General features: G+C 39.6%; 1 protein-coding gene across 1 annotated transcript in view; it reads left to right on the plus strand.

Moving 5' to 3' along the window:
* The first annotated feature begins 7,217 nt into the window (after positions 1 to 7,217).
* Positions 7,218 to 12,721, plus strand: part of LOC115018238 (melatonin receptor type 1B-B-like) — a 60,016-nt gene continuing 54,512 nt past the window's right edge. The window contains exon 1 of the mRNA XM_029447153.1: positions 7,218 to 7,407. Coding sequence (XP_029303013.1) covers positions 7,218 to 7,407 — 190 coding nt within the window. The remainder of the gene's footprint in view (positions 7,408 to 12,721) is intronic.

The raw sequence follows: 12,721 nt of genomic DNA on the forward strand, positions 1-12,721 counted from the left end.
CAACCAAGACAGCCCCTCAACACCCAAAGCCTTCAGCATTTCTGAACGGATCTCATCAACCCCTACGGCTTTGCCACTGTGGAGTTGTTTGACTACCTCAGTGACTTCCAGCTCTGCCTCTACCATAGAGGGCGTGTTAGACGGATTCAGGAGTTCCTCAAAGTGCTCCTTCCACCGCCCGATAACTTTCTCAGTCGAAGTCAGCAGGGTCCCACCCTTGCTGTACACAGCTTGGATAGTTCCCCGCTTCCCCCTCCTGAGGTAAAAATGTAGTTTTTACCAAGTATAAATGGAAATCACACACATCGATCAGCTTATTTCAAAGATTGCAACAGCTGTTTATGGGCTTGTTTTATGTGACGATCAATATTTTTTTTTACCGGAAACGATCTTTGGCAATGACACAGGAGTGTTTTTTTTGGATTATTACTGATTACAGTGCGATGAGCTGATTGTACCTGCTGTTGTGATTGTGATCTCAAAATCTAAATAGATGAGATTCTAAGCTTTCTAATGAGGTATGGCATGGGTACCACATCCAGCATGGTGGACTGTACACAACACATGACAAAATAAAACTCCTGGACTGCCTGCTACAAGTTAAGAGGTATCAATATTTGTAGCAGTTTTGTATTGTAATTAACTATTTATCTGTTTGAACCTTTGTATGCAATAAAGTGAAAAAAATAAAAATGGTCTGCATTTTATATAACGCTCTAGTCTTAGTGACTGCTCAAAGCGCTTTACAACAAAAGCCAGTATTTCCCCATTTATGCACAGTTGGCTACCAGACAAGGTGCTACTAGACCAGTGGTTCCCAAAGTTTATGTGGCCAAGGCACACCAAAAACCATGCCAAAATCTCAAGGCACACTTGTGCTCATATCCAGGCAGAATCCCCTCTCTAACACATAGTATCACTGTTATCACTCTGTGGACATTTATTTAGCCTAGTCCTTGTAAGAAGCTATTCTCCTTCACACTAACAGAGAGCCTTTGATGCGTCACACTCTAATATTTCCCACCCTGCGCAAATGGCTAAAACGGGTTCGCTTTGACAGATTTCCTTTTTTTATGATTGTTTTATTTATATTTAGGCCAAAGCATATAAGAACTATTGTTTCTATATTGTGAAATAAGTGTGTAAGACAAAGTACCGATAAAGTACAGTGTTTCCCTGCACTTCGCCCTAGGGGAAACACTGAAGTAAATTAAAAATCATTCATAACCTTGTGTACAGTTAAATGCAATAGGCCTAATTGTTTCAAAATCCCACGGCACACCGGGATTTGTCTCAAGGCACACTATTTGGGAACCACTGGTCTAAGCCATCAAACTGTCTTTTAGACCCGATTCCAACTAAGCTGTTTAAAGAAGTTTTACCCTTAATTAACACCTCGTTATTAAATATGATCAACCTGTCTCTATTATCTGGCTACGTACCACAATCCTTTAAAGTAGCTATTAGCTACTAGCTAAAGTAATAATTTAATTCAGGATTTTCCGTCTAGATTTAGAATGTGTAATAGCACAGAGACGGCACTTCTATTGGCATCAGACAAAGGACTTGTCTCTGTTCTTGTCTTGTTAGACCTCAGTGCTGCTTTCGACACTGTTGATCATGACATTCTACTACAGAGACTGGAACATTGTGTTGGCATGAAAGGAACCGCACTAAGTTGGTTCAAGTCCTATTTATCTGAACGATCTCAGTTTGTACGTGTTAACAATGAAGCTTCCATCCAAGCAAAAGTCAGTCATGGAGTCCAGCAAGGTTCTGTACTTGGACCTATTCTATTCACCTTATATATGCTTCCTTTAGGCAATATTATAAAGAACTACTCTATAAACTTTCATTGCTATGCTGATGATACCCAATTATATCTATCAATTAAACCAGATGAAACCAATCAGTTGGCTAAACTTCAAGCATGCCTTACAAACGTGGATGACTTGTAACATTTTCATGTTAAAGACAGACAAAACTAACTATCTATTGCACTCATCCCCAAACACTTTGTCTATGAGATGCTCTAAGAGCATGTTTTTCAACAGAATTAGGTGAAAATGAAAGCAATATGAGAGGGAAATGAATGATGTACGGTCAGAAATAGCATGCAGTAACATTCAGGATAGGATTCTACTATTTATCATACGGGATATTAATAACTCAATTTCTCTGTGCTTCATGTAACATCATATCCCGAATATGAACAAGCAATAAGCCTCATAACCATTTTTCTGTGTATGGTTTTAAGCTTGTGTTTTTGGTGTTTTTCTTGCTGAAGTGTTTAGCACTTATATTCAACAATGCATTATTCAACAGAAATGCATGAAAATAAAAGAAATACGTGTTGGAAATTAATGATACACTCTTCGAAATAACTGCGTGCTCTCATTTGAGCAGCAGAAATGTATAAAAAATGTTTACCGTGAATAAAATTGTGTCTTTTCCATAAATGTAGTGTAATGATGAAATCAGTTCAAAACAGACAGTGCGAAACTCTCAAGAAAACTGTTGTGCTTTTAATGCTTATTATTATATTAAAATATAAGTACACTGAGTAAACGTTTTCATTTTGGAGAATGGCCTATTTCAGAATAATATATTTATTATTGAATTATAATTAGGATATGATTAATTCATGTGTTCATCACTTTAATGTTGCAGCTAGTAAAGATGGAGCTCATTTTAATTACTTTATATATTGCTGCATGGCTTAATCTCTAATAACATGTTAGGTCTATGTATTGATACAAAATATAAAAAAATCTTTTATAGTCCAGTGATTCTCAAAGTATTGTCCGGGGACCCCGAGGGGTCCATGGCACTCTGGCTTACGCTGATAAAACAAGAACATTGTGTGTATTACTCCCACCCGTGTAACTCTGATGTGATTGTGACACACAACAAGTTTTATATTTCTGGATCTATTAGGAAGTATGAAAACAATATTGTGGGGTTTTTCCAAAAGAGAAGGAAAGGTGAGAAGTTAGCCTATGTAGTAATTTATCTATAATGTTGAAATTGCCTGAACGTTTTTGTTCATCATGATTGTAGATACCGTTTTATGTTACAAACCTCACATTGCATAACATTACTTTATGTTTGTTGCTCCAAAACAAATTAAAATGGTGAACTTTTCCTGAAACCAAACAACATTTCACAAAATAAAACGAAATTTCACAAAACACAACATTTCAGTTTTGTTTTAATTTTAAGTATATATAATAAACTGGTTTCATGAAGCGGGTATATGACGTAGAAGTATAATTCAGCCTTTGTTCAGGTGAGCCTGTGGAGTGAAACCAGGGCTTCAAATCCTGAGATCAAAGTCAGATGAAGAAGATTTGCACAACACACCTCCTTTTTATAGAATCAAATAACTCATTCAAACCAAACTCATTAGAAAAATTACCACTTGAACATATATCAGTATTTGACATGTACTTTGACTTGTTTCGACCATATCTCATCCGGAGAGAAAAAAACATCAAATAGCTGCCCGGTGTCTTCGCTACCTACAGCAGTAGCACGGCAGGAGGTGGAGAGCACCACATCCAGCAACCAGGAGCCGAGCTTTACCTCGCTGCTGGAGGCCCAGGCTGTAGCTATTGCTGAGCTGTCCACCTCCAGCCAGAGCTACGACTGAAGGTTGAAGTAGGCAGGATCTTGGTCTGTCCGGCCCCGCTAGAGTCGGACCTTTTTTCTTATAGGTCATATAGAGGCATCTGTATTACATTGAGTTTTATAACCAGTTAAAAATTGTTCATAGTAGCCTAACTTTAAGAAAAGGCCATGTTTCTACAGTAGCTGTAGCTGTAGTAGCTGGCTCTAGATAGGGCCTTTTGTGTTTCCACGTTACCTGAAGTAGTTATCTGTCATGCTTGTAAAACTGCAGTAACGCCAGCCGCTGCCTGACATGTGTTGCCCCTAAAATAGTGTTATGGTAAGGATGAAAGATTCCACAGCTTTGCACTAAGCGGATCGTTACTCAGCTCGACTCTGTGGAGAGTCATTTATATAAAAATCAAGAAATCCTTTTTTAAATTCTTCTGTGCACTGTTCACACCATTGTTTCTGATTCCATTAAAAGGTACCGTCAGTATATGGAAGAACCATGGTCAGAGTGCTTCCTTCTCTTAGATGGAGAAGGGAAGGAAGACAACATCACAGGGAGGGAGGGCACGTGAGGGAAGTGCTAAGTCTCTGAATTGCAGGGTTGCTTCTGATTCAGTTATTTTCTAATGTGTTTTATTTGAATGCTTTTCTGTTTACTTTCTAAACTTTAGGATGCACGATTCACCCTAGGGAGCTGACATAAACCTGCTACAGTCTCTGGAGGAGCACCTCCGCAATGTCCTGAAAAGGCTTTGCTATGGCAGGCGGGTTAATTGAACACCCCAAGTACCACACGAAATCCTAATCATTCATCATACAGCAATAGGTCTTGCCCTTCCCTCACAATTCAGTTCTTGTCAATGTATTTAGGAGTAGATGTGACTCATTCTCTATGATGTTTGCAAACTAACCTCTTCTTACTTGAACTCTACAATTTAAAGTTATAATATCTTCATCTATCACTGCTTGTTAAGAATTTATCATTTCTCTGTTCATCACAGAACCAACTATAACTTCAGAGCGGGCCATCCAAGGCGCATAGATAGGAGCTAAGTGGGCCTCCAAGATTTAAAAATGGAGTACCACGTTTCAATGGTTCAAGTCTGCATGATGTGTAAAGTACAAAAATATACTTTTATCATTTCATAATAATGTGATTTCATAATTGATATTGTATTTTTTTCAAACCACTTTTTGGTAGCCCTAACTAGCGAGGTAGCCACAGATTTGCCCGGATGTGCCTGTGCCATCTAAATCATCTAATCATAGAAAATGTATGAGGAGCTTTCCATAAGCGACAGCTGCCGACCAATCTTCAGACTACTCAGTTAAGTCCAGTCGGCTTTATTAAAAAAGTTGTGATTTGCTATGTGTGACATTTTACGACCACTATCGCCTCTGCTTCAAAACAATACCAACATGATGATCTGTCTGTATCAGTCCTGCATATGAATGTGTGTGTGTGTGTGTGTGTATGTGTGTGTGTGTGTGTGTGTGTGTGTGTGTGTGTGTGTGTGTGTGTGTGTGTGTGTGTGTGTGTGTGTGTGTGTGTGTGTGTGTGTGGATGCATGCACACTTTCTACAGCAGGGCCATCTCTAAGACGCATTGCAAACACACTAAGACAGGCCATGTTGTCAAAGTAACAGACCTGTGTCATATGAGGAAAATGTGCCTCAGCCTCAAACTGTCATTTTACACTTTAAAATGTCCTTTTTTTTGCAATTGACCAATTAATGCAGAATGATGTCAGACATCCTAAATGAAAAAATGTAATGGAACATCCTGCAGTAATATATCTGTTCAAATGTGTTCCTCTACACATCATACATTTTATGCATGTTTACAGTTTTGGTTATCCTGTCATTGAGTCATTTTCTCCTGCTTTGTGTGTAACAAAGTGAATGTTCATTCTTAGATCACACCTGATAGGAGTGGAATATATCAATAGAGAAGAAAAAGGGATTGAAGGTGTCAATACATAAATAATAAAGGTCTAAGGTCTAACAATTCTTAACTTTAAAAGTTGTGATCAGTCATGAATAGGAATGGTTTTAAATATTAACAGCTGTTTACAGAGTGTGTGGGTTCAGATGCACAAGAAGCCTAATTGTCCTTTACAATAATTCACTACATGTTAACAATGAGATAGGCCAACTCTTTAAATTATGTAACAATTAAGATCAGTGTATATATGTGAAGGAAATTCTTAATGAGCAGAGTAAAGGAAACCAAAGCAGCAGATGGAGACCGAAGTGATCTCTTACACTGAAGGTTTGTATAGATAACAGTACAAGTGAATACAGAGATGCAGTCACACTGTATACCCACCTGAGAATGGCCTAGCAGATGTTAGCATTTGGCCTATTTGGATGTGCTCTGCCATAAGAACGATAGTCACAGCTCCAAATGTGTGCGTGCACTAGGGTTTGAGCATATCGACATAGAATAGTTATGGGAATTGGTCCAGCTATAGGACATGGTCCAAAATTCATTAACAACATAGACTTGGATGTTAAAGGGACTTTGACAACTCATAGCACTTTACACTAAATGTCAACATTCACCAATTCACACACACTGCCATCACACATAAAGTGATGCAAGGTGCTGGATCAGGATCTAATTTAAATGCTCATTTACACACGCACTAACACACCATTTGCACAGCCTTCGGGAGCAATTTGGAGTTCAGTATGTTGCCCAAAGACACTTCAACATGCGGACTGGAGGAGCAAGGGATCAAACTGCACATCTTCCGATGAGTGGAGAACCAGCTCTGCTTGACTCACAACAGATATAAAAATGATGGAATAGTGAGAGTTGGATGTGCCAGAGGCCACCAAATGTTTCCCTATAGCTCCCCTAGCTCACTTTGTTGTACACATTTTACCCCAGAGGCCCACCTAAGTTAATATTCCGGCCTACATGGTCATTTTTACCCATTTTTGTGTAAAAAACATAACCCATAAACATGCTGGCTCAAATTATGTTATGTAATACTTGTCTTTTTAACCCATCAGTTTTTAGAAGGTAGCAATGAAACAATGTAGTGACTTTAATCACTAAAACACTTACATTCTTTATTTTTGTGACGAGTGAAACAACTGGATGAAATGTTTAAACGTCCTGTCATATCACCACAGTGAGCAAAAGCCATCCGGTGTATACACTACAGTACAGCACTGTAGAGTCCGCACCGGAATGTCAGAGTTTCCTCCAGTCCCATAGGCAATAGAGATCAGAGGGGTGGAGTGTGGAGAGGCAGAAAAGAGGAGCGATGAGGTCTGGTGAGACAGAGCAGGGGAAAGAATAGGTAGTGTGGGATGCATGCTGCGCATCTCTGCTCTACGCACACAGAGTCCCTGGGCTGTCTATGGGTCTCGGCGGGCCGCGGTCCTCTCTGAGGGGACTGGCGACGGAGCGGCTCCGGACTCTGGCACAGGTTACGCGGCTGGACGCAGTGACCTGGCAGAGAAAACCCGCGACAACTGAAGGACATCTATGACTGTTTTTTGCTGTCACAGTGAAGCAGCCTGCCAGCAATCACTCACAACAACCGTGGGGTGTGAGAGAGGCGGGGAGAGAGACTATGGACATGCCGGAGGACGAGTCGCTGTTAAAGAACCGGACGGAACACGGGCCGGAGCCGAGCCAGGGGGGAGCGCGCCCTGCATGGGCAGTCACGGCACTGGCGAGCGTGCTGATCTTTACCACTGTGGTGGATGTCCTGGGTAACCTGCTTGTCATCGTGTCCGTATTTAGGAACCGTAAACTACGAAATGCAGGTAAGAATCTGAAAGCTATTTTAATACGGTGTATTAGCTTACTCGCTCGCGCGCGCGTGTATGTAAACAACATAGAGACAGACACATAGACAGAAGAGCATGGAGCGTGAAACTCAGATCTGCTGAGAAATGACATCTATAGGTGAGCTGGGCTTTATTGTTATCGACCCCAAATCACAACAATCGAATAAGCCACGAGTCTGTTTGCAGCGAAGGTATGTCCTGCAATAAGAGACAATAAAAACATTGTAACCTAACATGATTAAAACCGAATTGTCTCCATATGTGAACAAGCAGAGAAAGAATGAATGAGATAACACATGTGTCTGGATCCTGCAGAAATGAATGAGTTTTAATTCATTCCCTCTCTGAATGAGTTGTTTTCAGCAGTCTGCCTCATTCATCACTGTCTTACCAAACTCAGTCAGATGGAATCACTTTCATTCCATCCAATGTTTGTAGGTGGAGCAAAGCCTTCAGCGGGTTAAAGGTTTGAGAAAGGCATGAGTGGTATATTATGTCATCGTTCAGTATTTCCCACAGTTCGACAAGCTGTATCAACCTGCCTTAAATCTTCCTGAAGTATTGTTTATATTTTTTATTTAATTATATTTTCTCGATTTTAAGATTAAGGTAAGGATCAGCTGGCTGTGGCCCAGGGAATTAATTTAGGTTAATATCTCTAAAAGTCCAAAGGAAAAGTAGGCTATTGTTAACCAATGTGGGTAATATTTTGTTTCATTCATCAGGGAAATGTTATGAATACTTGTTGCTCTGCACTGGATGTTAAAAGTCCTCGAGACAGAATTCTGAGCATCGGTATTGCCTCCTCACGACTCTCAACATGGCGATGGGTTGGCGGGCAGCTAGCAGCTAATGGTGCTAACAGTGCAAACATGGGCAACAGTGCTGACAGAGCTAACAGTGTTAACCTGAGGGGGAACCAGAGGGTGCTCATTATGTTTCCGAGACAACACCGTTGATCGAGACAACGTCATCAGCGGTAACCTCCGTATGAGCACAGCGCACAGTGGCGGCCATTAGCTAGCCCCACACCTGCCACTCAGCTCTTGCTGCCGGACGGGCTACATAAACACAGAGGAGTGTGACTTTGTTCTCTGCTCAGGTAGACATTACTCCACTATATCTTTACAAAGCACATAGTTGTTTGCTGCTTTATTAATTATCTGCATGCCATATGCCCTTTTGAGTGCAGAGTTAGAACATTAGCCTTACTAATGTAGACTCGATGGTGCGCTATAGCATACTTCCTATCCAGTTTTTCCACAATTATACTGTAGGCCTATGTATGAAAAAGTTTATAGATCGTGAAAGTTCCTCTGACAATTGCATCCTAGTCAGTATTGTAGGGTTTAAAAGTTCTGAGGACACTATGACTTTCAAATCAATCCAGCAAACTAGCGCGTATCGAGGCTTGTGTTGATGACGTATGTGATGACGTTCAAAGCCTCGCGAACCTGCCGTACCACGTGACTGATTCGGGTTTGGCGTACGATTCGAAATATAAGGGGGCGCGAACTGCAATTGAGCCCCCTCATAATCAACACTTTATATAACCGCGAATGTGTGGGTTGTTGTTGTTGTTGTATGCGTTGTAGCTGTTGAGTTGTTGGTATTGCGTTTGTATTGGATCATTGAGCCAGCCAACTAGCGAAACAATTGTTATGCACGCCAGCATCATGTTCCTTATGAGCAAGTAAAGATACCAAATCTAAATATTTTGAAAAGATAATGTACATCCAACGTGTACATTACACATCCCTGGTGGCGCAGATGACCCACATTCAAATGCTTGCCGCAGCGTCCCGGGGTTCGAAACAGACCTGCTGCTATTTGCTGCATGTCATTCCCCTTCTCTCTGTCCAATCTTAAACTGCACTGTCATTTAAGGCATAAAAAGCCCACATTTTTTTCAGGGCACTTTCTTCTCAATAACACATAATAACATCAATCTTTATTTTTGAATAGAACATAATATTCAGTCTTATGTGTGCGTCAAAGAATCTTCAGGGCAAAGATACTTTACATCCACCGCAGCCTTGCACTTCGCCGGTTTTACATTTATTGTCCACTTGATGGCGCAGTAGAGCAAATGAAGCACCATGAAGCTTCGGCCCATGAGTGAACCAATTGGATGGAAAGCTTCAATGCTTCATGAAGCTTCATCTCGTCATCACTAATGATAACAGCATTTTGATAATACTCTCAGCCGAGGGCACTTTCTGCGTCACCAAGTCCACAGCCCGAACTAAATCAGTTAACCATCTGTTGGTGTAGCAGGAAGTGTACAAAATTCTCATAAACAATTTGACTAGTTCAACAAACAAGGGTGTAGTCTCTTCCCATTGGTCCATGTTGGCGCGGTCATGCCCCTTGGAGAGCAGCGTTATGACGAGATGGTTGTAGACCTGTAACTTTTTAAAGGAGAAGCGTACCTGATGTGTTTTACATTCATAACTAATATAGTGCTCATTATACATTTTGTGCAAAAATACATATTGATTGAGGTGGACAAATACATGTGATAATCATCAAGTGTGAATTAATACAATCAGGAGTTATTTACTTCACAGTATCCTCATTTGGAATTTGGGTATTTTAACAATGAATAAGTTTCCACACAAATTACACATGGTGGGTTGTGATTTGAATACATTTTAGACTAAAGCTAATTATATTGGATTGTTTATACACATGAATTTAAATTGAAATAAAGGAGTTTAGAATTTTAGTGTGGAAAAGCCTTTTAAACGGCATTTGGGAAGGACAACATTTTCACAAACTATGATTAATATTACACGAATTAATGAATAAAACAAAAGATAATATTACTAATATAAATACATTTTGAGTGGCTAGTCAAACATGTCTTCAGGCTTTGGGATATTTGGATTTATGACCACCGTATTTATGAAATCCTGGCTACAGGCCAGCAACCAGCAGCACTGTCAACCACACAGGTGTTGACTGTGTGTGTGCTTCTCCAGCTCTACAAGTAGTGGGAATAACATTTTAAGATTATTTTGAGGGTGGTTCTGAAAGAAAGGTGTTTTTGTCATTAGATTTTTTGCTTGAATTTGGCAATAAAGGAAACGTTAGCGGGCCACTAATATGATTATAATAATATCTTGGTGTCCCTGAATATCAAAACAATATTTCATGGCAATATGACGAGTAATTTCCCTTCCCTTCACTTCCTTCTGTTGTGTCCAAATCATCAGCTTGCGAGAGCTTTGTGGCATATTGACAGAAATGAGCTTCTATGGCTGCCTCTCCCTCCAAGTCTGACAGCTGGAGATAAATTGTCGGATTTATCTGCTGCCTCACCTGCTCTGACACCTCCTGTGAAGCATCCACCATACGGATGCATCCAGCCCTCAACATGCTGCATATTTCATGTTAAGTTTAACGGAGCTCACATGTCTGATGACAGGACATTGGTGGATGCCGTATGAAAGCCTTTCTCAGTACAATGACATTGGCATGCCCTTTACATGTTGTTAGGTTATAAGCGATAACACATAGATACTGCGCAGCAGCACATTTATTTGTCAAATTAATTCTTGACTTTATAGACAGCAATTGAAAAAAACAATTTCACCACATGTCATGGTCATGATCCTAATGATATAACAAAAAAACCCATAAGATGATGAAGATCATGATATTATTGAAAGCTCCAGATGTTGTGCTGACATTGTTTAGAGAAGTTTAAAAAGTCAGGAACATCTCTGTTTATTATTATCTGCTCACTAGATGTTAGAAGTGTCACGGTTTCCATTATTAATCGAAAAAGTTATTGTTATTTCATATTAAATAAATTATTTGAATTTGACCATATGGCCTTCCTGTGTTACATTATATCACACTTGATAGCATGTAGAATATCTTTTTAATGAAGGATTTGAACAGTCACCAGAACCTAAAACATAATGATCTGTTAAGCTTTAAGAATCAAGTAGGGTTGAGCTGAAAGCTCAGATGAAATGATTGGCCTATCCGTACAGATAATGTTCTTTTTAAGAGCATGAGTGTCGAACGAGTGAAATGTGTCAATGTCTGCACTCTTGATGAGAGAAAATCTCTATTATGTAATAGTTGTGTCCATTGTAAAAATGTAAAAAACAGCAACAATTTCAAAATATCCCGATGAAGTTAGTAATAATGATAGCAGTCATATATATATAATATAGTATAGTACAGTACAACATAAGACTATAACTATAGGTGTCCTTTATCTCTTTTTTCCTACTGACACATAAGGAATGCAGTGTGTGTTCATTTGGCAGTTTCTTACCCTCCACCTTCAGTAGCCAGTCCCTCCATAATCCAACTGTCCTGGTCTCCATTCTTCTTTAATTGGAACCAGACCCTGAGAGATCTTCTGCCACGATCGCTGGCTTCTTCTTTGTAGCGCCTTGAGATTGCTTTTAGCTTGGAAAGGCGCTTTACAAATAAAATGTATTCTTCTTCTTCTTCTTCTTCTTCTTCTTCTTCTTCTTCTTCTTCTTCTTCTTCTTCTTCTTCTTCTTCTTCTTCTTCTTCTTATTATTATTATTATTATTATTATTATTATTATTATTATTATTATTATTCTCTTCCAAGAAGACACTTTAAATGGCTGTGATGTCTTCATAAAGGACCAACCCCCTGAAAAATGCTTAGGCCTGCTTCCATTAGAACTTTACAGATATTTTGTGCAGATAAGGAATCTTGTAAATATATTTGATTACGTAAACACACGCTACAATAATAATATCTTTTTAATTAATGGTTCCCAGACGATACATTTTTCTGATTTTTGTGATCGCTTCACTTTTCATTTAGCGCCACCAGTCGGAATTCTTTTTTGCAAAACTAATGACATTCTCTTCAACCTCAGCCGTATTTGTGTTAGATACCAGTGTGTTAACCAGAGCATGTGGGGGATGGAGCGCAGATTAAAGAAAAAGTTGGAGCGTTGCTTTATCTCTCACTCCAATGTTGCTCTGGTACCTTCCACTCACACCGTGAATAGTTGCACGCTTCATTCCAAATGTTTGTATGCCTCTGCGCCGCCGATAGCCAAAGTCAGAGCCCTTATGATTTTGGGGTTTTCATACGTACATCTGTCTGTGCCATTCTCGTGAACTGAATGTGAATGTAAACGTGGACAAACAATTTAAGTACAGTATGTATAAAACTATAATATTAACTGAGACAGTTGGAAGCAGCATGAGGCAGAAAACAACAGATGCTTTGCGTCCTCGTTAAAGAAAATGTTTCCTAAAAGTAATGGATGGATATAACTCTC

This window comes from Cottoperca gobio, chromosome 13, assembly GCF_900634415.1.
Source record: "Cottoperca gobio chromosome 13, fCotGob3.1, whole genome shotgun sequence".
NCBI classification, from domain to species: Eukaryota; Metazoa; Chordata; class Actinopteri; order Perciformes; family Bovichtidae; genus Cottoperca; species Cottoperca gobio.